This window comes from Glycine max, chromosome 5 (genome assembly GCF_000004515.6).
Source record: "Glycine max cultivar Williams 82 chromosome 5, Glycine_max_v4.0, whole genome shotgun sequence".
Lineage (NCBI taxonomy): Eukaryota > Viridiplantae > Streptophyta > Magnoliopsida > Fabales > Fabaceae > Glycine > Glycine max.
In genome coordinates, this window is record NC_038241.2 from 33,992,889 (window position 1) to 34,017,717 (window position 24,829).

The 24,829-nt window shown below is 35.4% G+C and overlaps 4 protein-coding genes across 25 annotated transcripts; 2 read left to right on the forward strand and 2 right to left on the reverse strand.

Moving 5' to 3' along the window:
* The first annotated feature begins 73 nt into the window (after nt 1-73).
* LOC100792524 (cyclin-dependent kinase G-2) lies at nt 74-7,599 on the forward strand. 21 transcript variants are annotated; one of them, XM_041015506.1, is made up of 11 exons: nt 75-2,237; nt 2,652-2,787; nt 2,908-2,996; nt 3,184-3,295; nt 3,380-3,486; nt 3,651-3,953; nt 4,185-4,258; nt 5,375-5,465; nt 5,629-5,689; nt 6,614-6,731; nt 7,422-7,599. In XM_041015506.1, the coding sequence occupies exons 1-6, from the start codon at nt 541-543 to the stop codon at nt 3,748-3,750; spliced, it is 2,241 nt and encodes a 746-aa protein (XP_040871440.1). In that variant the 5' UTR covers nt 75-540; the 3' UTR covers nt 3,751-3,953; nt 4,185-4,258; nt 5,375-5,465; nt 5,629-5,689; nt 6,614-6,731; nt 7,422-7,599. The 21 variants fall into 21 exon arrangements, with proteins under 21 accessions (XP_040871450.1, XP_040871440.1, XP_040871433.1 ...); XM_041015499.1 differs by having other exon boundaries at nt 3,651-3,823; nt 3,892-4,258; XM_041015515.1 differs by lacking the exon at nt 5,629-5,689 and having other exon boundaries at nt 3,651-3,823; nt 3,892-3,953.
* A 1,464-nt stretch (nt 7,600-9,063) lies between these two features.
* LOC100793058 (uncharacterized) lies at nt 9,064-13,560 on the reverse strand. The gene is made up of 4 exons (XM_003524836.5): nt 12,754-13,560; nt 11,469-11,900; nt 11,059-11,368; nt 9,064-10,106 (listed from the first exon to the last, which is right to left on the reverse strand). The coding sequence occupies exons 1-4, from the start codon at nt 13,255-13,257 to the stop codon at nt 9,976-9,978; spliced, it is 1,377 nt and encodes a 458-aa protein (XP_003524884.1). The 5' UTR covers nt 13,258-13,560; the 3' UTR covers nt 9,064-9,975.
* Nucleotides 13,561-13,978: 418 nt separating this feature from the next.
* On the forward strand, nt 13,979-14,752 carry LOC102670281 (uncharacterized). Its single transcript, XM_014776050.1, has 2 exons — nt 13,979-14,278; nt 14,408-14,752. Exons 1-2 carry the CDS (start codon nt 13,979-13,981, stop codon nt 14,750-14,752), a joined length of 645 nt encoding a protein of 214 aa, XP_014631536.1.
* A 523-nt stretch (nt 14,753-15,275) lies between these two features.
* LOC547716 (urease) lies at nt 15,276-23,348 on the reverse strand. Of its 2 annotated transcripts, XM_014775361.3 has the most exons (19): nt 23,201-23,348; nt 22,884-23,034; nt 22,680-22,753; nt 22,427-22,472; nt 21,985-22,090; nt 21,140-21,285; nt 20,440-20,550; nt 20,141-20,304; nt 19,649-20,030; nt 19,451-19,559; nt 19,057-19,196; nt 18,765-18,902; nt 18,602-18,693; nt 18,066-18,195; nt 17,823-17,981; nt 17,333-17,500; nt 16,512-16,646; nt 15,728-15,799; nt 15,276-15,640 (listed from the first exon to the last, which is right to left on the reverse strand). In XM_014775361.3, exons 2-19 carry the CDS (start codon nt 23,007-23,009, stop codon nt 15,419-15,421), a joined length of 2,520 nt encoding a protein of 839 aa, XP_014630847.1. In that variant the 5' UTR covers nt 23,010-23,034; nt 23,201-23,348; the 3' UTR covers nt 15,276-15,418. The 2 variants fall into 2 exon arrangements, with proteins under 2 accessions (XP_014630847.1, NP_001236798.2); NM_001249869.2 differs by lacking the exon at nt 23,201-23,348 and having other exon boundaries at nt 22,884-23,017.
* Nucleotides 23,349-24,829: the final 1,481 nt, after the last annotated feature.

Genomic DNA, 24,829 nt, shown 5'->3' on the forward strand with positions numbered 1-24,829 from the left:
AAACATACGAAGTTAAATGTTTTAAAAATAAAAAAGGAGGTTATCTTATCTTATTTGGAAAAAAACGGAGTGTTCCGATAATATCCCCGTTTTTTGTCACCCTTGTTTCGTTTGGGCTCAATTTTCTTTCTCCGCGAAGGGTCGCTCTCTCTCTTTCTCTCTTCTCTTCTTCGCAGCCGCATCGCATCGCTTATTGGATTGCGTTGCCTCCCTCGTTCTCTCCCTTTTGATATCCAATTTCATCATCATTCGTCGGTAAGCCCTAACAATCTATCTCTTCTTCTTCGCCTGATCCTAATTTTCTCGGGTTTCGTTTCTAATCCCCTATTTTATTCCCCTTCGTATTTTCTCGATTTTATCTTGTTCTTTCATCTCCAATCTCCGTCAGATCTCTCGCGCGTTCTTCAATTTTGAATTCTCGGGGATTCGTTTTGTTTTGGGTTTAGGGCTCTATTAAACAAAAAATACAAAATTTTTTTTGCAAAGGGGGGATTAGGGTTTTCCCTTGTAATTCACGAACTTAGGTATATAGAGACATATATGGCGGCTGGCAGACATGGCGGTTACCGCGAAAACGAGTTCAGAGAGCGCGAGTCAAAGTTGGAAGTTTCCAGACGCGGCGGATTCGCGAATTCGAAAGAGGATTACGATCGTGTTAGCAATGGTGGCGGTGATGTTGTGAGGGGTGGATCAAGGGATAGGGTTAGGGTGAGGCAGAAGGATATTAAGGAGAGGGAAGATGTTAATGGTGGTGGTTATCGATCCTCTTCGAGTAGGAGTGACTCTGGCAGCAGTGGCCTTGGTCCTCGCCAATGTGGTTTCTCTGTCAAGTCAGTTGATAGAGAGCCTGGTGAGCTTTCCAGTGAGAGTGGTTCTGATGATGCTACTGAATCAGAACCGGGTGCGAAAGACACCGAGGTTGCCATGTTGGAAGAAACCAGGACTCAGTCTCCGCCTGCGCCGGAGAGGAAAAGGAAGTTTTCACCCATAGTATGGGATCAGGATGACAAGGAAGTCAACGAGTCATCCAGAGTCAGGGGTTCCACTTCTGCGGTGAAGGGGGCGCTTCCTCCTCCACCTCCGTTGCCAAAGGTTTTCTGTCAGTTGCAGTCGCCGAATGTTCCAAATGGTGGAGTTGAAATACATCTTGTCAAGAACAGGGAAACTGAGGAACTTCAGTTGAATGCAGCATCTAAGGTTACCTTGCCCTCTCCTTCAGGTTTGCATTCATTGCCCCCGAAAGGGAGGTGGGATAATGATCAGGAAGCTGAACATCCAGAAGGTGAAGATTATATTCCAACTCGCAATATATCGTCTTCAAGATGGGCAGCTGGAGATAACTCTCCTGTTGATGAGGGTGAGATCCTCAATGATGAGGAAATGCCCAAACGAAGGAGGAGGGTGTCTCCTGAGTTATTGGATGGTAGACTAAGGAACAAGCTATTAAGCCCTGAGGAATCTAAGGTAGAAGGTATTGAAAGAGCTAGGGCCAGATCATCTGAATCTGAAGAAAGAGGTGTCCGTGGGAGAACTTCCAGTGGTGATGATTTTCCTGGTATTGAGTCAGAGAAGGATGACTACATGGAGATTGATGCTCAAGGTGGGGAAAGTGAAACCAGTGTCAGTCACTCAGACACGGATTCTGAAGATGAAGATGATGGCCAGGAGACTCCAGAACCTCCTGCTCAACCTCAAAGAGCTGTCAACATGCTTCAGGGTTGTAGAAGTGTTGATGAGTTTGAGAGACTTAACAAGATAGATGAAGGAACATACGGTGTTGTATATAGGGCTAGGGATAAAAAGACTGGAGAAATTGTAGCATTAAAGAAGGTCAAGATGGAGAAGGAAAAAGAAGGCTTCCCACTGACTTCTCTTAGGGAAATAAACATTCTTCTTTCTTTTCACCACCCATCCATAGTTGATGTTAAAGAAGTAGTGGTAGGAAGTAGCCTTGATAGTATTTTCATGGTCATGGAATATATGGAACATGACCTTAAAGGACTAATGGAGGCAATGAAGCAACCTTTTAGCCAGAGTGAAGTGAAGTGCTTGATGATCCAGCTTTTAGAAGGTGTGAAGTATCTTCATGACAACTGGGTGCTTCATAGGGATTTAAAGACTTCAAACCTGCTTCTAAATAATAGGGGTGATCTAAAAATTTGTGATTTTGGCTTGGCTCGTCAGTATGGGAGTCCTTTAAAGCCATATACGCATCTGGTGGTTACTCTTTGGTACAGGTGAGTGCTAATTTGCTTCTATATGCTATTTGTTTCTCACGATCTTTCTCTGTATGTGTATTACATTTTTAAGTATAGTTAAAGGTTTTCTAATGAATTTTGAAACCATGTAGTTATATAGCCTTGTTCAATGTTTGTAATAAAACTAAAATTTGTTTGAAGCTATTCTGCAATAATAATAAAGTAGCCTTATTGCTAATTAGTTGTTACTTTAGGTTCACATGTACGTACTTATCCATCCTTTTTATGCAGCATCAATGCTTTTACATATGAGCATACTTGTTAGTCTGTCATCTCACTATGGTGTTTCATTTGTTCTACTTGCCTTCATTTTACCTGTTTATCATAATGTCTTTGACTAAATTCTCTTGCAGTGATGTGATCATTTACCTAATGGCTGTCTATATGTTTCAGGGCACCTGAACTTCTTCTGGGGGCAAAACAGTATTCAACAGCCATTGACATGTGGTCTTTAGGTTGTATAATGGCTGAGCTATTGTCTAAGGAGCCACTATTTAATGGGAAAACAGAGTTTGATCAACTTGACAAGGTATGTGTAATGTTTGGTACATTCTTGCTTCATATTTCTCTTTCCTTTTAACCCTTTGGTGTCTTTTGCTTAACCACTTGGTGGTTGTTTTACACTATTGACCTGTTATTCTACTTGTAGATTTTCCGGATTCTTGGCACACCAAATGAAACAATTTGGCCTGGGTTCTCCAAATTACCTGGAGTCAAGGTCAATTTTGTCAAACACCAGTAAGTGCTTACGATTTCCTTTATTTAAAAAGTTACTGTTTGATTATATTGTGCTTATGTTTTGCCACTGTTTTCCCAGGCTTTTCCAACTTTGGGTGGTTCTGGTCTGACTATCTGGCCTCACTTGGTGACTTGTACTGTTGAACAAATTTTCTATTTTGTATTAACAACGGAATGTTCCTTTCAGGTACAACCTCCTGCGTAAAAAGTTTCCTGCCACATCATTCACTGGATCTCCTGTTCTTTCTGATTCTGGATTTGATTTGTTGAACAAGCTTCTAACTTATGACCCTGAGAAGGTAAAGGCTACATGAGCTACATGAATTAATTTGGTAAATAAATATTTTTCTGAATATTAATATAAGACCTACTATTTTATGCAGCGGATCACTGCCGAAGCTGCTCTAAATCATGAGTGGTTTCGTGAAGTTCCTCTCCCCAAAAGTAAAGAATTCATGCCTACATTTCCTGCTCAACATGCTCAGGACAGGTATTTTGACCTAATAGGAAATGCTGGAGCAATTTTATTAAAGAAAAACTTTTTGTAATTCTCTTGTCTAGATAAAAGAGGGAAGTTGTGTAAATATTTGTTGACCCTATATAACATTTATTTTTGACAAGTTGTCATAATTTCATCAATCATCATATAAATAGGCGTGTGCGGAGAATATACAAGAGTCCGGATCCTTTAGAGGAGCAGCGCCGGAAGGAGTTGCAGCAGGGTGAAACAGGGACTGGTGGAATTTTTGGCTAAGAATGGTGCTTACTAAAGCTGTCTCAACTCTCAATAATCATTCTAACACACTCTGCTGGGTTTAGTGTATGAGGTGAGGGTATGCACTGAATGGAAGTTGGAAGCATTGTTTGTTAGACGATCACTCGTGCTGTTTTTTAGCAGGAACTTGTTGGTTTGGTGGAGATGTATTCTTTTACCTCCTGGGAACCAGATTATTTCAGGTTAACATTCTTGATGCTTGATCATTATATAGAAATGCATCTGGGGCAAGGCTTGCTGCTCAAGGTGTGGCATTATTGGCTTAGGAATTGTCAGTGTCAGCTGAAACTTTGTAACATATCCATTGGCATATTGTATAAACACATTTTATCTGGTTTTGAGTATTAAAGCACTATGGATTTTCTAGCAGCTATTTTCTTTCTTTTTTAATATTCACCTTGTGCTTGCAAGAGACGGTTGGTGTGAAGTGGAAGAGGACCTTCTGTGCATCTTACCAAAGAAATTGAGTGACATTATGCATTGAAAGGTAATGCATTCCTTTGATACTAAGGAATGAGGATATGTATTATCTGTGACAGCAACAATGTCTAGAATCTGAATTTATCCTACTAGCACAACTGATTTTCAGTGTTTTAGTTTTGTTTCTTTTTTTTTTTTTTGGGGGGGGGGGGGGAGGTTGGAGGTGATGGAGGGTTTAAAATACTTTTGTTGTGTATTTGTTCATCACAAGATTGCTACTTGCTCAAATTATTGGTCTATTATATAAGTCAGCAATTGCATTTGAAGCATTCTCCTGGATTTAATTTTGTGAATGACATGATTTACCATGCATTGTTTCATTGTGGATGTGAATCATCACTTTTTGATTCTAAGTGGTGCAACCTCTTCCTCTCTGAGCACAATGACCGACTCTTAAATGAAATGACATTCTATATTTTTATTGGATCAGAAATAATGGATTTATTATATACAAGAATTCATTTTCTGTCATTGGTGAATGCTTCAGATTGTTGTATCTAAGTGAAGTGAATTGCCAAGAATTTCATGGGTTTCTGTGGTTAACGTTAGGCAATGATATATATTGTATTAGCTTTGTTTATGAGCTATTGTATTTTTATTTACATTTAGATTGTGAACACTAAGCCTCAATAGATGTGAAAAATGGGTCTTTCTTTTTCCCATCATATCTGCTGGTTAGAAAATTATTCCCTAATAATGATGTATAACAGCTGTGTTCGAAAACATTTTTGTGCTCTTCTTGGTTTGAACAGGTGCTGTCTTGTATTAATGACTATTTTTTTTCTTACCAATTGTACTGAGGCGAGGCCAAACTGATATTCCTTAAATTTCCAACTTCACTTTTTTTTCCTGGGTTCTTATTATGGTACTTTAACCCTGTTTTAAACCTCTTTTAACAATGTTTATTTTTCATCCCTCTTTCCCATGACAAGGAAACATACAACTAATTTTGAGCTTTTCATCCCCCCGGTGTTCGTTCACTAAGAGTATAAAATTCTTTAATGCAAGAAGTCAAAAGTTAGCAAAGCTTATCATTTTGTCATATGTATTCATCGTCTGAAGATTAAAGTTTTGACAAGTACAAGAATTTTTTTATGATATTTGTATGCAAATGTCACTGCAGTATCAAATATCAAAGCAAGCAGGTTGAGGAGGTTACTGGTATATCGTAAAGTATAGAACTTCAATTAGTTGTTCCTTCAGTCTCTCTAGAGGTACAATGCAAAACCTGGTTTTTTATGTGTTTTTCCCTTTGTTTTATCCTTATAGGATTTTAAGATCTGAATTATTGACTTTTACTATGTTTTAATAATTTCTTATTTATTATATATCATGGTGATATAGGCACCCTCACCCATTTTTTTTTTCTTAAAATAGGATGTGATGGATTATGACATTGAATTATCATTGATTGCTTGGATGCTCTGTTAAATTTATGGTAAAGTGTTTTGATTAAAGCATCTTTTGGAGCAATTATGCTTGTGTTTGGTTAGAGGATGGAACTAGAGATGATAGAAATAGAAGATAAATTTTTTGAATTGAAGTTGATTGTAGGAGGTGTGGGACCCTCATGGGCCCCACTCACTTTCTCTCTATTTCTCTACTCACCCCGTCAACCAAACACAGCATTACTAATCTGTGTTTAGAAACTTATCTCCCCCCCTATGGGTAATAATTATGAAATTATCCCTTAACTAGTTGGAAGAAAATTGACCAGGGTCTGTATAATGTGCATTAACGATTCTTTTTGGCTCTAACCTAACTTGCTATTTATGTCAGTTTCAGTAAATTTGAGGCTTTTCCTGTGCTAAAATCTATGTTCACTTTATACAAGTTACCACTAAATACTATGTTGCCTGTACACAATTTGCACCCTGCTCCAAATGACTATTTGAGTTTGTTGACTCACTGGCTACATTGTAGCAGTTTGAAATGATGAATTTTGTCACCGGAAAATTGTCCTGTTGTCTAATATTGTGGCGATTATTCCTTTGCTAGTTTTAAAATATGACTATGAGGTGTTTTGCTGTTGAATCTGGAGGCCAGAACTAGATCTTAAATCTTAATTGGAAATTAAATGTTGGTTGTTTTCATGGTTACCTGTGATTCCTTTCTGAATATTCCAATTATCCTTTTACCCATTAAAGGAGTCAAGTAGTCAACTGTTTCTGCAGCCCCCCTTCCCCCTGTTTACACACCATGATAGAACATCCTTTACTTTTTGACCATTGACATTGTGGGTGAGGGTTTTTTTATTTAATTTAAGATGGGATCCACTTGTTTTGCTTTCATGATTTCTGCAATAACTGATGCGTTTTTATAATGCTCATAATATAATTGATAATTCTATTAATTGGTACAGCTGGGAGATGGGGTTGCTAAGAGGTGTAAAGCATCCACTTCTCATTAAGCATATCATTCACTGGATGGGCGATGATGCAGTAAGCATAAGCTGTATTCTCTCCCCCCTCTTTCAATAGGTAGGTTTTAACGAGAAATATATTAGGTCTGCCAAGTTTAAGTGCGGGTTGGTGGGGTTGTACTTCTATTTCACAGGTTGCCAGTGTTTTACGTGAGAATGTCCATATCATGTTTACTTGTGAAGTTGTAGCAATGTGATTGTGTTGTATGAGATAGCATCTTTTGGTAAATGGAGACTAGTTAACTATTTTGAAGGATGGTGGGAGGCTAAAATGGACTAGTTAACTATTTTTCTAGAATTTTGATGATTGAAATTGGTTGAAACATAGAGAAAGACAAGGTTTACATGCTTATGATGGGAGGATGGTAAAACCCTAGATTTTAAATTACTGACTCCAAGATCCGAGAAGACACACCATACCTAAATTTTGGTGCATAAGGGAGGATGGGAAAGCCTTGAATTTAAAGATTGAAGCAACATACATGAGGCTTGCAGAGGCTACTTATTACACTTTTTTTTTCAGTTCTATATTTTTCTATTAACATTTTATCTCATGTCTTTGTGAGGCGACATCAACCAAACCATTGTGCACGACAAAAGTAGAAAGCATGAAATAATTTTGGACTCAAGTGGGTAGTTGAGCATTGCAAATGAAATAAATAGTAGGGTTATTATATATAGTAAATACAACGTATATATTTGATTGATTCATTTTGAAAGTGATATTTAGTTTTTTTTTTTTATGAAGTGTTAGGGGGAAGATGGCGATGATGATTGACAGTGATTGCCGTAGTGGGTGTATACTCTAATGGAAGTCTAAGATTGCTTGGGTTAGATTTATTGAGACCCAGTATTATGTCCTGAATCATGTGAAAGTGCACAATGGAAAATTTTGCACTGAATTATAATATATTAATATTTAATTATAGCGTGCCTGTTAGCTGTTTTAATAGGTGGGTTATACGGGTTTATCTATATCTAGCTTGAAATTAGGGAAGTCAAGTCATCCTGATCAACACTTCCATGTGATGCGACTCTTAAAAAATACTATTAAACACTGGATCCAGTTGAAATAATTCGTTAACGTTAACTTTGAGCTGAGATGAGGATGTGACCTTACTAGTTATAAATTGTTATTTCCTTGTGTTTTACTCGAAGCATACTCCTTCCAGTTTTGAATAAAAGAAAAATAAAAATGTCTTTGTTATTGGTTGTAGTTATAATTTGATTTTACTTGATTTAATGAGACTATCAATAGGAGTTTATATAATTAGATGTTAATTAATTTTTTAATAAGTCTAAATATTTTTACTTTTGAGGGCGAGCCCTGGTGCAGCGGTAAAGTTGTGCCTTGGTGACTTGTTGGTCATGGGTTCGAATCCGGAAACAGCCTCTTTGCATATGCAAGGGTAAGGCTGCGTACAGCATAGCGAAGAGCCTCTGGTCAATGGGGTACGAAGTTTTTTTAAATATTTTTACTTTTGCTTATATTTAAAAATTAAATTTTTAATTAGTGTAAATATTTTTACATATATTTAAAATCAGAGGGAGTAAGTTCTACTTTTCCACACATTAGACAACGCGATGTCCAAATTTAAATAGTGTAAAAATATTTTTTTATTGAAACTTTAAAATTACGTAAAATAGATTAAATTAGTAAATTTATATTCGTTTGCATATCTACTCAAATTGAATCTTAGTAAATTACACTTGCGAGTTTTGTGCAACGATTTGATTTCGGAATATCTTATTAACACTCCCAAAACAAACAAGGATAAGGATAAAGAAAAAGAAATATATTAATAATACACTCAAATACTTTTTGTAATAAGCTGTACTCTTTAAAATTTATTTAAAATCTTGATTTTAAAAGTCCTACTTATTTAATGAGTTTTATTTATTTTATAATCATACTTTATTATGAATAAAAAAGTATGCTAGTGGACCACTCATTAAGTAATGATAAGACCTACAGTAAGTTATTGAATGTTTTATTGTACTATAACCATTAGGCTAAGATTTTTATTAAGCTTCTTTATTTATCAAATAATTTCAAAATAAAGCATGAATGTTTATCTGAGATAAAGATCCAATTTTTTTTAGACTACTGGTATATTCCATGTGAAGTAATCTTACTCAAGCCACCCAAGAACACTGACTCAAAATTTTCATTACGAGTATTAAACACATACATATTAAAGATAAAATTTTTGTTTCAAATGTTTAACACATTAATATCAAGGACTAAAATACAAAACTACTAGTTAAACTAAAATAACCTTACCCCAATTGATTTCCGGGCAAATGCATCAACGTATAAGTAAAAAACAGAAAATATCAATTTGCAATTGATTAAAGATTACTAAATAAAAAAAAATTATTGAACTTTGTTTTGTTTAAAAAGAAATTTATAAATTTCGTGAAGAAAATAAAAGAGGGTTGGTGCACGACCAACCAATAATTATAAACTTGTCATTCGAAATACGCAACTCTATTATTGTCTATTATACAATTGAAATCAGCCTTAGGCATATCTCAAATAATAATAATAAAAACAATCACTGTAATCTAACTAGATCAGAATTTGCAAGCAACATTACTCGGTAATATGACTATCCACCGGCACTTGCACACCCAACACGATTGGTCCTTAGGTTCTCTCCATATTCCTAGTTGAAAATTTAAACCTTTATGTCCTTCCTAGTGCCCAACACCCTTTCTTGCTTCCAACTACTCCAAAGCAAAACACATACGAGTTCAACATGCGAACGCTCTTATAAAGGTCACAAATGTCCAGAGGCTGGAATCTTCAACGCAGGGGGAGACATGACTATAGCTATGATCCTTCGATTACAAATGAGATGATGCAAACCTTAGGTTATGAATTGAAACAATTTGAGAACGACTGCTTCGAGGAGCCCTAGTAGGCAGAAAACTCCCAAGTATCTTTTAAGGTGGTATTAGTTTAAGGTATGTTGTTTGATTGCATATTGTGCAAATTAGAAGTCACAAGATCCACGGAGATAAGTATGCTGACTGAGGAATGAGAATGACGAATAGAATTTTGGAGACATCTGTGTTGCTGGGGATTGAGGAAGAGGCCTCGCATTTAACAGTAGTGTGCCTGGTCCAGTCCCTGGGTGGACAATACACACTGTTTCTCTACTTCTCTGCATGGCTACTGTGTGCATGCGACATTCTGGCTCGGCATGCGGAGGACTTTCAATCAAATTGATGGTGGTAACCAGGAAGACCTAAAGCCAAAGGGTTTTTTTTTTTATGTCATTTTGCAAATTTTATCCTTAGATTAGGGTCTGACCGAGAACAAAGGTAACCAGACTTAATTCAAGGAAAAATATGGTGTTGACCAGAGACCGGTCAACTGTCCATCCAAATATAGTGATTCCTCCTGGATTCGTCTGCAAATACATCACTGCATATTTAAAAGAATCAACAAGCATGAGATCCTCCTGCTAGACATAAAACAAGCTAACAGCCTGCATTCAAGTGTTGAAACCAGAAGGAACAAGATTTCTCAACTTAAAAATACATTTCAAAGCAGTTATGCTGAAAGTCTTGTGTAATTTAGCATGATTGCCAACATACTGATAGTAAATAAAGCTATACATATGAACAAGGAAAATCAGTACACTCATCTCACAAAATAGACAAAATGAGAAAATTCACATTTGCAAAATATTTGATAAAAATAGTGATTTACATAGTAATTATTATGAGAACAATAGAATGACCTAGTAATCATGTAAAATGAAACTTTAGGCATTCAGTATTTTCTAGAGAGTTGACATGTTTATTGCACATTACATTACATAAAGAAGATGGTTCTGAGAAGCTAATTTGCTAATCTAATAAGATAGTATCATATATAAAAGCTTGCATAGCCAGCTGTATTAAAATGAAGCAGCCATATGAAGCTATTTTTGGTCCATGAACATGAGAGATTAATAGTGCAAATGAATATCAATCAGACTAAATCTTTTCAATGTGTCTTGAATGTTCAACAGATTTTACAATATAGTAATCACAAATTAATGAATCCAGAATTCACCAAAAAATAAATAAAAATTAGTGAATCCAGAAAACTACTCTCTGACATACATGCTTCCTTGGATCTTTCCAAGTTGTAATTTTACTAATATGTCTTTAGGTATTATTTTATCTCAATTTGGTCTTGCAACATACCTATACCATTTACACCATTTCATGTAACATTATCAGATTATTGTAGGTTCTCATGCAAGATGAAGTTATAAGAATAGCACTGATGAAGCATATATGATGTTTCTATAAACATTTTACTTTTATCATGAATTAGAAAAACTTGTAAAATTCATCAGTTTACAGACGGTGGTTGATTTACATACCAAAAGCTTGTCTCTTGTGATGTGAAGACACATTGGAAGTCCATTGGGTATTTGTAAACATTCCAGCATAATCCATTGACTCTAGATCACTTTCAGAATAGTCTACTTGTATTGCATTTAAATGGTTTGCAGCCTCCAAGCTCCCTGCACTAGCAGAGCTTCTCAATTGAGAGGGTGCATCAGAAGATGTGCATGTTAGCATTGCATGCCACCTGCTCGCAAGGGAAACAATGTTTTGAGCTCTATGAGAAATTCTTGTCGCAGCATGCAGACAAATAATGATGCCCACCACCTGAACTAGTGTGGATACCTGAAAGAAACAACAGTACAAAAAGAAATGGTGAAATGAAAGGAATTAGTTCTTTCAATCTAAATGCATAAATACTTTGAACATAAAGAGTTGGACTTACAGCAAAATCTCCACCATTAATGAAGGTAAGCATTTGACCATATCCAGTGACCTGCAAAAGAGTCACAACCTGGCTTGCTGTGACGACCAAGAACTCTAGAAGAAGATAGATTCTGAACCTATGACTTATCTTGGAGAGATGATAGCGCAACCGAATGTGCTCCTCCATAAAAACTAAAACATCACTTTCCCTTTGCAAGAGCTTCCCATAATCATCAAAATGGATCACTTGCAAACTACAGACCAAGTGAAACAAAATGCAGGCTGACAGAGAGATTGTACTCATATAAGTCCAAGATATAATCAAAGCTGATAAAATAGCAAGCGAGAGCCACCAGGACCCATGTTGTACATAGAAAATGCGAATGATTTCTCGCACTGTCTTCAGAATGAAACACGGCAACACCCACAGAAAAAGCATGCGCATAGATCCCTAGTGACAATAAAAAAGAAAAAAGAGGAGTTTAATAGGCAATAAAAAAATGTACTTTGAATTAATCAGAAATCATATTGGTATGACTTGGAAAGGTAGCTCTTATAAAAGGTAACAAACTAACCTTACAAGGCAGTTTATGATCGGATTACACTATCATGCATGTATTGTTAATGAAGAAACTTAAATACACTGAGGCACTTTTGCTACTGTTCTCCATTCAAAATTGGAGTTTCACTTCAGCTATGCTGACATTTAATGGAAAACTTTATTGCGCAGAGGGAAACTCTAATTTTGATTGGAAAGCATCAGCAAAAACATCCAATTTTGCTACTGTTCTCCAATCAAAATTGGAGTTTCACTTCAGCTATGTTGACATTTAATGGAAACCTTTATTGCGCAGAGGGAAACTCTAATTTTGATTGGAAGGCATCAGCAAAAACATCCAAGGAACTATATCTAGATTTTGTACATTATTTATTAAAAAAAAGTATTTAAGATCCCCTTTATGGGGAATAGTTAACTTTTCATTTCAAAGCTAAGAGAATAATAACATGTTCATAAAAGAATAAGGAAGAACTGAAAGGTTACACAATAATCGTCCATGATTTGACTCCTGACATATTGAAAAAGTTTTCAAATAAGGCGAGTGTCTAATAATAATACTAGTAGAAGAAGCAGCGACAAATTCTGGTTTCGAGCAACAACCCTAACTACACCAAATACAGTAAAAAAACAAAAAAACGTTTTTCACCAATAATTCGTGTCAAGTAAAGTAATTAAGCTAGCATGCATGCAGATCATAAACAGAGGATTGAACATTGGAGCTAGCGAAAGAGAAAAGGAAACAGACCGAAATCTGAGCGACGTAGTCGCGGTGAAAGCAATGCAACTTCCCGGAGTAGCGGTCAACGAAGAGGAACCGGCGGAGACCGTACTTGCGAAGGTTGTGGGAGAGGCAGAGCAAGGAGACGGCGGCTAGGCTCGCCTGAAACGCCACGATCGCCATCTCGAAGCTTTGAATCTCGTACCTGTCGCACTCCGGACACTCGCACATGGAAAGCGCGACCAGCGGCGTCACAACTCCCACCGCCGCGAACACGCTCCACGAAACCACCAAGCTCAACGGCGAGTCCTGGTTGAACCCTAACAGCGTAAGAAAGCGCTCCAACCGCACCAGGCTCTCCTCCACAATCTCTCCGTCAACTTGAACGTCTTGGTCCTTCTTATTCTCATTATAGTTATTATTATGATGATGATTTCCCTCATTCTCGTTCTCTAGTTGCTGCTGAATTGAAATTAGAAGCGGTGTTTGACTCAGAGGGGGTTCCTCTGTTTGTATTTGCAGATTGGTCATCTTTGTTCTTTTGCGAATCTATCCAAATCAAATTACTTACGAGACTAATAGGACTCTCTTAAATTCACGAATCGCATCGCGAACCCAGGTGCGCACGGTGTGGCGCGGAATCGTGAGATCAAATGCAATCTGCGTCGCCTCATGACGCGTGGCATTGGGGGAAATGCTGAGCCGTTGGATGAATGAAAGGAAAGGTCTCCACCGGGAGAATCAGAAGAATGGGGGTGGGTTGGCGGAGTGGGCGAGCATTTTCGATTGCTGATTTCTTAAGCAGTTATCAAAGCGGTGACGTGAGAAATGATTCAATTATTTTATTTTCTTACCCTGTCTCCTTTCTTTCCAAAAATAATTTTGTAAAGACTATATAGATATATTATGAGAATAAAAAAATATATTTAAGTCTTTTGGATAATACAATTTTAGTTTCCAAGAAAAAAAAGCTATCACATATTTGAATCTCTATATTGTTAAGTTTTAGAAATTTTGATTCTTAGCATATTAATATCACATTATTTTAGGGTGAAATCGGTTGTGCCTTGACGAGTGTAATGGCAAACTCTATTTCTGAAACTGAGTCGAATAGGACTTTGGACGAGTATGATGATATGAATAGGAGTTGGAAGGTGGATGATTTCAGGAATTCTCTCCCTGCTCATATTGTGTCTAAAATCTTATCTATGATGCATTGATGCCCCCGAACCTGAAATTCAGCAATTATACTATGGCTTGGAATGGATCAGGTGATGGAAGATTTTCTATGAAATCAGCTTATGCAAAAGTCAGTAACACGGATCAGATCCCAGATCAGCCCTCATGTAAAATTATTTTCCGTCATTGTGCTGCTTGCAAGAATATTGAAGAGACCTTATTTCATGTTTTCAGAGATTGCCATGGAGTTGTGCTTGTTTGGCAATTTTTCATCCGTATGAATGATGGATCGGACTTCTATTCGTGCAATAATTGGCACTTGTGGCTTTTGACAAATTTGTCCAGAGATTATGGGGTTCATGGTGTGCTTGGAGTTCATTGTTCGATGTGATTTTAAGCTTCATTTGGTGGAGACGAAACTCTATGGCTTTCCAAAATGAAGTGTGGACTCCTATGGAAGTTATTCATAAATCTCTTAATTTGTCCAATGCTTGCTGTAAAGGTAGAGAGGTCTCTGCGCCTCTTCATTCGGGTGAACAGAAGATTGCAAGTAAAGGGAGTATATCCTCAACAAGGTGAAGTTGTGCTCAATTGTGACGGAGCCGTGACTAATGCTGCTTGTAGTGGTGTTATACGTGATCATATGGGGGCTTACTTGTGTGGTTTTGGAGCTTACATAGGATCTGCTTCAGTTTTGAAGGCAGAGCTTATGGCTATCCTTTTCGGCTTTAAATTGGCGTGGTCCAGAGGTTTTCGGAAAATAAGGGTAGAGTCTGATTCCCTTAATGCTATCAGGCTCATTCCTGGACAAGGGAGTAATTTGCGTCCCTGTTATGATATTATCTGAGAAAATCACTTCCTGTATGCTATCAAGTTTTAAAGTCATGTATTAAGTTAAGTTATCTTATAAATATTTTCATAATTTATTTTGATTTATTTCTAAATTTTTAGAAATGTGATAATTCACGCTCTATATATTATTTATATTTGAATCATCTCAAACCTTATGACTTTGATGTAATATTAGAAATTAATTTTTATTTTAATTGCGTGATTTTATTTTATTTTACATTTAACAAAATTTCTTTTATAAACTTTGACGACCTTATTCTTGTTTGATATATTTTTAATAAGTTTTATTTTATAATATTAAAGAGAATATGATTCTTTTACTCACATGAATTCCTTTTGTTAATGTACATTGGAATAGAGGGTGTCACATCTTGTCTCTCCTTAAAGCTTTGTTCTACTTTTTCACCAGGTTTCTTCTTATTCTTTAAACAGGGATTCATCTAATGATTTAATTCTATCTTGTGCATCTTCACCAGAGCAGAATTAATGCCTTAAAAAGAACAAAAAAACATAACAGATACCAAACCAACACACTTAGTTTTATTGCATCTGAATTCATAAGAACAAGAGCAGGGGAACTAAAAAATTTATAAGGGTAGTGCTACACATTAAAACCTTAGAAGAGAGATCATTTTTAAGCTTTATTTATGGGAGCTAGTACTTAAAAGAGGAAGTAATTTCGAGAAAGGGGAACAAAGGTGGTTGCAAAACTGGTGAGAACCTCGCCATCTGCTGTAACAGTGTAGTTATCTGGGTCGACAGTGATTTGTGGAAGAGAGTCATTAAGTTTCATGTCTAGTTTAGTGAGCTTCCTCACATTGCCTACTGCTTCCACCCTCTTGTTCAGTCCGTATAGAGCATGTACTCTCTGGTCTACAGCTGCCTGTTTGTGAAACAACAACAACAATGTAAGTTTGTAATTTTAGTACTAAATTGTTTATGTAAGTATGAGGGATAGAGGGTTCCATGCCTTGCTCACAAAAGCTATGGATAAAGCACCACCAGCCTTGCCTAGTGTTCCAAACATAGGCCTCATCTTCACCTACAATATTGTGTTTAGAAAGTTTAGTGGAAGCAGTTTCATCAAAATGCTAATTGCCCAACAACTAAGAGCATGTTTGCAAAAATGTCCCATTGAACGTAGCGGACATTTTTCTCAAACCTTCAGTATTGTAGCTTTTGGATTTGTGCATTAGAAAGTGTGAATGGATGTTTGGAGCAGGTGAAACGTCAATCCAAACACACACTAATTGTCTGTCTGTCTGTTTTGTATTTTAGTAATACAGATTTTCTAATCTCATTGAGGTGTGTGTCCAAATTAGTCTCAACCACAAATTTTTCATTAGAACTTGTGCAATGGTGCATGAAATTGATTCTGAATGCTAATGAAGCAAGTAATAAAAAGTTTATCATCATTAGTGTAATATGTTTGATCATTGTCACCATTAAGCAAATCTTATATAATTTTAATTTTCAGTCAGGGGTTTACTCGAGACGCTAGCTTGGTGTTCGAATCTTAGATTGGAAGTTTGGCTGCGATTTCATTTTCCTAAATGCATTAGCCGATGTGAGGTGAGGTGTGTGTGCCCTTAAGAAAACTAAAATAGACTCCATTAGTTGAAGCAATTTAATTCTTTTATGGTCAAATCAGGAAATATAGAACAACATTAAGGAATCTAAATACCAAAAAAGACTATGCAAGAGGCACTCTACTTAAAAACTCAAGCCAAACTAGTTAGATACAAAAACTTTACCGGTTCAGGAGTGGGGATGCTTGCATTTGGGTCACCCATATCAGCCCATGCAACCACCCCACCTTTGATCACCATTTCTGGTTTTGCCCCAAAAAAAGATGGCTTCCACATCACAAGATCAGCTAACTTTCCCACCTGCAAAGTTAGGCACATAAATGCAGCGATCTGGATGATAATGCTAAAATTACAAGGTTTAGAGTCAGATTTATAGCTGTCCTCTGATATGTTAAGTTTGAAGTTAAATTATGAGAGAAGAGAAGACCTACTTGTATAGTGGCTTAGATGCATAACTATTCATTTTTCTCAATCTGAACTTTTCAAAAAAAAAAAAAAAAACTGAAAGTTCAAGTTCAAATGTTCAATAAGAACTGCTTAAACAACTTTATCAAAAAATGTAGATAATAGGTCTTGACTTTATCTAATCCACTAAATTCCTACCAAGTAACAACTAACATGTGCATGCTTCTTTCCTGAGGTAAACAAGAGGCCAATGGCCAACATAGGTCAGGAAGTATTGATGACATTTTCAACCTTGCTTTTTCACGGGAAATACGACTAGTAATTTCTGCATTTCTGTTTCACTCCTCTCATTTTGAATGAGATTGCCATAGGCTATGGCAAAGTGCCAAAGTGTAACATTCTTTTTTGACAAAAAAAATAAATTATGAAACAGTGACCTTATACTTTAATCAGTTAAATGGTAAACACATTGTATATAACAAGTCATTTAATCAAAAGGAAATCTCAGGTTTTTTTTTTCTTTTCCTAGAAAATTAATGCATATATTGAGCATGCATTCAACATTTAAAAATCACATATACCTCCACCGAACCAACATATTGTGAAAAACCATTCGCTATAGCTGGATTTATAGTGTATTTTGCAATGTATCGTTTGATCCGGAAGTTGTCATTGTCGGATTCACCAGGCTGGAGTGGTCCTCGTTGTACCTTCATCTTATTGGCAGTTTGCCAAGTTCTGCTTATCACCTAAGGAAGAAATAATGCAACTTATCAAAGCCTGAGGGTTCAAAAAGGGAAAAAAAACTAGATTTTCACCAATAGTTACTAGTACTAGTGTACTACAAAAAAACACATGGGGGTATTGGAGACAACAACATAAAGATGACACAGTAACAGATCTTACAACAAAACATATTGTGAAAAATGCCACATGCGAATTACTCCATTTCATTTCAACACTTAGTTAGACAAATGTATGAAGCACCCTATTTATTTTTTCATTTTTCATATATAATAAAGGTGAGTCAGGAAGAAAATCATATTTAGATGGCCGAGCTTGAATAAAAACCTCTCCAACTCGACCCATAGCCTGAGAATCAGAAGATATGATGCTAATTGCCCCAATATCATGCAAAATATCTTCGGCAGCAATCGTTCCTTCTCTTATCCTTGAACATGCAAAAGCTAAGTCTTCTGGAATTTCCCTATTCAGATGATGGCAGACCATCTGCATGCCACAGAAAGTCTAAATTGAGAACCACATGTCATCACAATGCACATCATTACTACCTTTACCAGATTTATATCTTACCAACATGTCAAGATGCTCATCTATAGTATTGAGTGTTAAAGGGCGTGTTGGGTTTGTTGATGAGGGCAGAACATTCTTCATACCACATACTTTGATGATATCTGGAGCATGACCACCACCTGCACCTTCACTGCTCAAGTAAACAATATAGAAACATCAAGAATCAGCCAAATACAACTTAGACTAGAAAATAAAAGTCGCATTGTGTTTTCCATTTCTATTTGTGATTGCAAGAAGTGAATATGTAATATAAAGTATAAACCATGTCCAAGTCATCATTTCCAAAGGAAAGAGAGCAATATCCATAAGCATAGGACATTTGTAGAAGTGAGAAAATTTATTTTAGGAAAAACATAATTTTTAATCTATCACCTATATACATCACAGATGAAATCATATTCAATAACAGTAGAAAAATGTTGTATTATAAAATATATATTAGCTGCTTTCCTTACACTAATACTCCTATAGATTGAATTTTACATGTCATGTCTGAGATTTATAAGGGGGAAACAATTGTGATGTTAGCATTATACCTGTGGTAAGTATGAATAGTTCTTCCTTTAAATGCTGCAATGCTATGTTCGACAAATCCAGCTTCATTTAGGGTGTCGGTATGTATGTTAATCTGTAATCATAAAAGTTAGCAGCAGATATTGATAAAAATTACAAAAGAAAATGTAATGAAGAATGTTGTGCCTGGATATCGTATTGATCAGCAACAGTCAAGCAACTGTCTATTGCAGCGGGAGTACTTCCCCAGTCCTCATGCAGCTTCAGTCCCATTGCTCCAGCCTTGATTATGTCATGTAGTTCATCAGGCTTGGAACTACTTCCCTAAAGCAACCAATAGAAAGTAAATTGAATTATTTGAAGAAAGAGAGGTCTTAAATCCATCACATAACATTGAGCAAGGAACAAGAAAAATAACTTTGCAATATGACAAGAAAAACAAGACATAAACAGAAGATATATCAAAAAGGCAACACACTTTGCCAGTGAAACCAAAGTTTAGAGGCAGGTCATCAGTTGATTGCAGCATTAGTTTCATCTGAGATGGTGCTGGTGTACAAGTTGTGGCACGTGTTCCAGCAGTCGGTCCGGTTCCACCTCCCACTAATGTTGTGATGCCTACATACAAAGTACAAAAGGACTCATTAAACTCCATCAAATTCATCTGCCTACGCTGATATCTACCCTGGGGAAAAGGAGATGAGGTGAGAAATGTAAGCAAGAATTTCTCTTCCCTTTAACCAAAGATTGGGAGTGTGTTATTATTCATAAGAGAAAGTAAAAGAACCTGTCTTGACCATTCGTTAATATTTAAAAGATACCTGCGGTAATGAAATCTTTCTGTATAAATTGCTTCTACTTGTAAAACTCACCGCTTGATATGGCCTCATCTACTAATTGAGGGCATATATAATGCACGTGACAATCTATAGCCCCTGCTGTTACAATCAACCCTTCTCCAGCAATAACTTCAGTATTAGCCTTGATATGGATGACATGCAAATAAGTTGTGTCAAGATAATGGTGTATGAATTCAGTTAATTGCTTCAGATCTTTGGATGGGAACTTACCCCAATGATCATATTAAAAAATACATCATCCATGATGTCTGGATTTCCTGCTTTTCCAATTGAAACAATGAGACCATCTTTAATGCCTATATCCGCTTTGATGATTCCACTATAATCAATTATCACAGCATTTGTTATAACAGTATCCAAGGAGATTGCAGGTGGATCCCCACATGACTGACCCATTCCATCTCTTAAAACTTTCCCACCTCCAAAAACACATTCATCACCATAGAGAGCAAAATCTTTCTCAATTTTAGCAAACAAATCAGTGTCACCAAGACGGATTTTGTCACCAGTAGTTGGACCGTACTTGTTAGCATATTCCTCACGAGGAATGATTGTGGTGAATGGACTGTCAGGGTCACCAGTAATACCTTCACTGGGAAATTTACAATTTGAGGTAAGAAATCTTCATTTATTCTCAAATGTGGAATAGTTAAAGATGTAAGCAAATGTATATAACAAGGACTTCAGTAACAAATGATAAACCTTGCATCTTCCTCTTCCTTATGTCCAAATCCCCGTTTGCACACAGCCTCCATTGCTTCTCTAAGATTGGTTTCATTAACTTGACCATCAGCAATGCCATTACCTCCTCTAATGACTTTGTTACCTCCAATTCTTACAAGCTTAACGCTTTTACTATCCCCTGGCTTTTTAAGAGTAAATATGTATGTGGTTAATCATTTAGAATCTATTAAATTAATAAGTTCAAGTGTTCAACTGTTCAACTGTTGAACATGTCATAAATAAATAAATAAAAAACTTGCAGCAATGTAGAATTGCACCTCAAAGCGAACAGCAGTTCCTGCAGCTATATTGAGGCGCATGCCATATGCTTTCCTTCGATCAAAAGTCAAGTAGGGATTTACTTCAATAAAATGATAGTGGCTACCAACCTGAATTTTTCATAACTATTAGGCAATGTTTGCTTCAATTCACTTGGAAAACCTAACAAGAAATCAATTTGTTTGGATATTTGAACTCCTAAAATTTATTATTCTGACAAGTGTCAAAATTGTAACAATATTTGGTCTGACAAGAAAGAAACTCAAGCTTCTGATTTGTGAAACAGTAGTACACAAGAGAGATGAAAAAAATTGTCTACATTTGCAACACTTAGAACTTAAAAAGGCCAACAGCATGCACATACTCAGATTTTAGTCTCCAGAGGACCCTTAAAACAATTGAAATCCTCAAATAATCAACCAGTAAAAACCGTAACGAAACCAGCACAAACCGAATAGCAGTCGTTAACATCACTTCATTATTTCATACGTTACAATAAGTTAAGAAAAACAGCTTATCACACTGCATTCAGAAGCTGCAGCCATGCATGTAACAATAGCAAATCTTGTGCATTTTTAAAATTGCATAAATCAGTTTGACATTTTAATGCATAAAGAAAACTAAAAAAATTGTTTAAAATGTTGAGGTGGTAGGAAAAACACAGTGGAAAAAATCTTGTAGACAAGTTAAGCCAAACACCTGAATTGGCCGGTCTCCATTGCTGACAACTTTGAGAATCACTGCATTCTTTCCAGGGTTAAGAACTAGACTTCCATCTCCATATATTATTTCACCTGGAATTCTATTATCTTCTTTGTTCTCAGCAAACTTGTCAAGTGAAGGTACTGCAAACACATTTTCCTCCCAATCAAGAGAAATGCTAATGTGCTTACAGAATTAAACCTGTACTTGTGCATATCCATAACCATAATATGTTTGGTTTTGCATCAGTTTTAGGAAAATCGTGTCAAATTTTCATGTTAACACGAAGGAACTTCATATAGCTTTCACTTTTTCATGTTTTTTATGCGTGTTATGTGATTTCAACATGAAACCATACAAACTATACACTAAAGGAGTGAATGTTTTCAAACCCATATGCATATTGGAGGAATATTTAGCTCTTTGGAATAATGCAGTGACTGGTTATATGTTTCAAGCTATTTTAATTTAAAAAGAAAAACCAGATGGCTGACCATCATTGACTAGTCAATAATCTTTTCTCATAAAATTTAGCCTCAAATTACACTTCATAGATATTTTAAACTCTCATAATTCAATATTAAAATAATAAAAAAACAAGAAATTCCTCCTTTCCCAATAAACAATGAAAATGTTGATTATAAACCAAAACAGAAAAATAATACAGGAGAGTAAAAGATAAATAAAAAAGATGCAGTTTTGTGAGCCATGTTCGATTCAACTGGTTAAGCAAAGCTTCAAAGTACATGCATGGCATGATCACATCTGGAAACACTCATCAGAGAGAGAGAGATATACCAACTAACAAATTATCAATTTTCAAGATGATAATAGAAGCAAACCTGGAAGAAAAGAACCAAATAGTGCTTGCCCTAGATCTCCATGCTCACAGGAAATTGGATCATGAACTGTGACCAGCTTAGTCCCATCAGGAAAGGTAGCTTCAACCTATATTAAAATATAAATACAGGTAATAATAATTAATAATGACTACAAAATTTGATAATCAGAGGGATGAGAGGAGAGTCCTAAGATAAATAATGACAAATTTGGAGATACACTTATCCATTTGAAGTTTAAGATCCATAATACAGAGATTAAATAATGATGAAATATATTAACACTTTCTATAAGAAAAAAATATGTAGTTTGAATTATAGCGGCAAAAAGAAAGATCGTCATTAGTAACTGAAATAATGAGACTTCAGATAATGTCTACAAAGCCATTAGTGAGAGTGCTTTTATTGGTAGATAATAGCTACATTTCCATAGTGAGACAAATACCTGAACAGCATTCAAGAGATGTTGAACCTCTGGAAGAACTTGTCTCCTGTTTAAAATGGCTCATTCAGCTTTTTCTAGTTCAAAATGACTCAAAGAACATGGAGTCCATTCATATACTTCGATGAAACTCTTATCTAAAGCATATATATATATATATATATATATATATATATATATATATATATATATATGTCATGGGGTTTGAGAATGAGATGATGAAAAATGACAATATATATATACAAAAATACAATACCTCCCCAATAGATGTTTCCCAATGCACATTAGTTGTGCCACAGTCTTTTCACCATCACGAGCAAATTCCATAATCTATATATATAAAAACAAAAGCATGCAAGGAAGATAATCATTAATCATAAAAAAAAAAAAGCATGCAAGTTGGATAATCATTAATCACCAAAAAAAATATATATATATATATATATATAAATGCAAGTACCTGCGTGGCAATGAGTGCCACAGCTTCAGTATAATTGAGTCTTAAACCACGAGCAAGACGTTTCTGAGCAAGGTAGCCAGCATTGTGAAGGCCTAGTTTCTCCACCTCTCTTGGACTCAGTTTCATTTTTCAGTATCAAAACTTCAAACTCCTAAGGAACAGAAGCTGAAAACTCAAAGGAAATTTTTATAGGGGGAAAAAGAATGATAGCTAGATCCTGAATATTTGAGTGATAGTATAGTGATTATATTATATCATCATCATAAACTTTCATGAAACAAAGAGAGTCAAAAGAGTATGAGATTCATGGTTCTTACTTATAGCAGAAAGTTTTTCCCCTTGTCAACAATGAGTCCAGAAAAACAAACCATGTAGCAGAAACTATATAGACGAAGTGCCACCTTGCAATATAGGAGCTACACAAGCTGCCACCTTTGCATAGAAGCTGCATGCAAGTGTGTGGACCCACTATCGTAAATGAAAGCATCGGAATGAGGAGTGTCTCCTTTTGTCCTTGATCAAACTTATTGTTTATTAAATACAAGATTGATTTTTGAATCGTGACTTTGAGCTTAGAACATGAAGCAATATAAAGTATTAAGTACTCAGAAAATAATTATCGCATATAATAATCTTATTTAATTGAAAGAAAGTCGTGGTTCTATAAAAAAGCAAAAAAAAAAAAAAAAAAACCTTACTACTTACTATGTTAGGGACGATGAGCATAACTATTAAGCTGACTTTGTGAAGCTTTTTATTAACTATATTGAAAATTAAAATTATTATTATAAAGTTAGTAATTGATAAACGCTTTGTAATTAATTCGCATTAAATATCATTTTGCATGAAGGTATCATAACAATTCTCTTACACTGCCACTTGAAATTGCTGTTGCATACATAATTTTGTACGCTAGCTATCAACTTTGGAACGTACATTGCATCGACAAATTAATTTTCTCTCTTATCATCATTCTGGGCTCCTTCTACGTGTTACGCGGTTCTGTCGATCGTCCCGTGAGTGTGTTTCGCTACTTTCAATGCATGGTGTATAACCGTATATAGTAGTATAATGACATGATTTTTTCCTTTTTTTTTATTTGAAATAAAAGTTTATGAAAAAAGAAGCATCTCACTAAAGTCAAAAGTTCACCATAAATCTCAATGACAGTCCAGTTTATGGAAATACTTAACAGTATTACCATTTGAATTGACCTTCACTGATCGATTGGAAAATAGTAAACAACAATAACATTTGTACTAGTATTAATAATATATATATATATATATATATATATATATATATATATATATATATATATATAAAAGTGAAAACTAGTATTAATTATTCTAAAAAATTATATATATATATATATATATATATATATATATATATATATATATATATATATATATATATATATATATACATACTACTGTATAAAAATCATTTTACAATCATCCATATATTGTATGAATCAAATTTAAATGACTTTTTATGGCCATTTAAATATGGTCTAATGTATAAAATTACTTACAATTGACCCACAGCGGTACTGCTAAACTTAATCGACATTTGAGTCACCCCTCACTGGCCAAGAAAGATTTTTTATAAACATAAATATTTTTGCATATGCTACGGTATGTATCATGCTAACGTGATTAAACATGACGAGATACGCAAAGATTGAAATCTTAATACACCAAAGCAAAGAATATGCCATCGTTAGAAGACATCAATTCAGTCTTTCCCCTTTCTTTTTTTAATATGATACCGGGATTGTAAAAAGAATCCAAAATCTAAAAAAATTAGAATCCAAAGAATAAGATTTGTTTTTTGATTATTTCAGATTCATTAGAATCAATACAAATTAATCAAATAGATGAAACTAAAAAATTGTAGTAGAAATTAAATATCTGGATTACGCTGATTATAATCCTATCTTT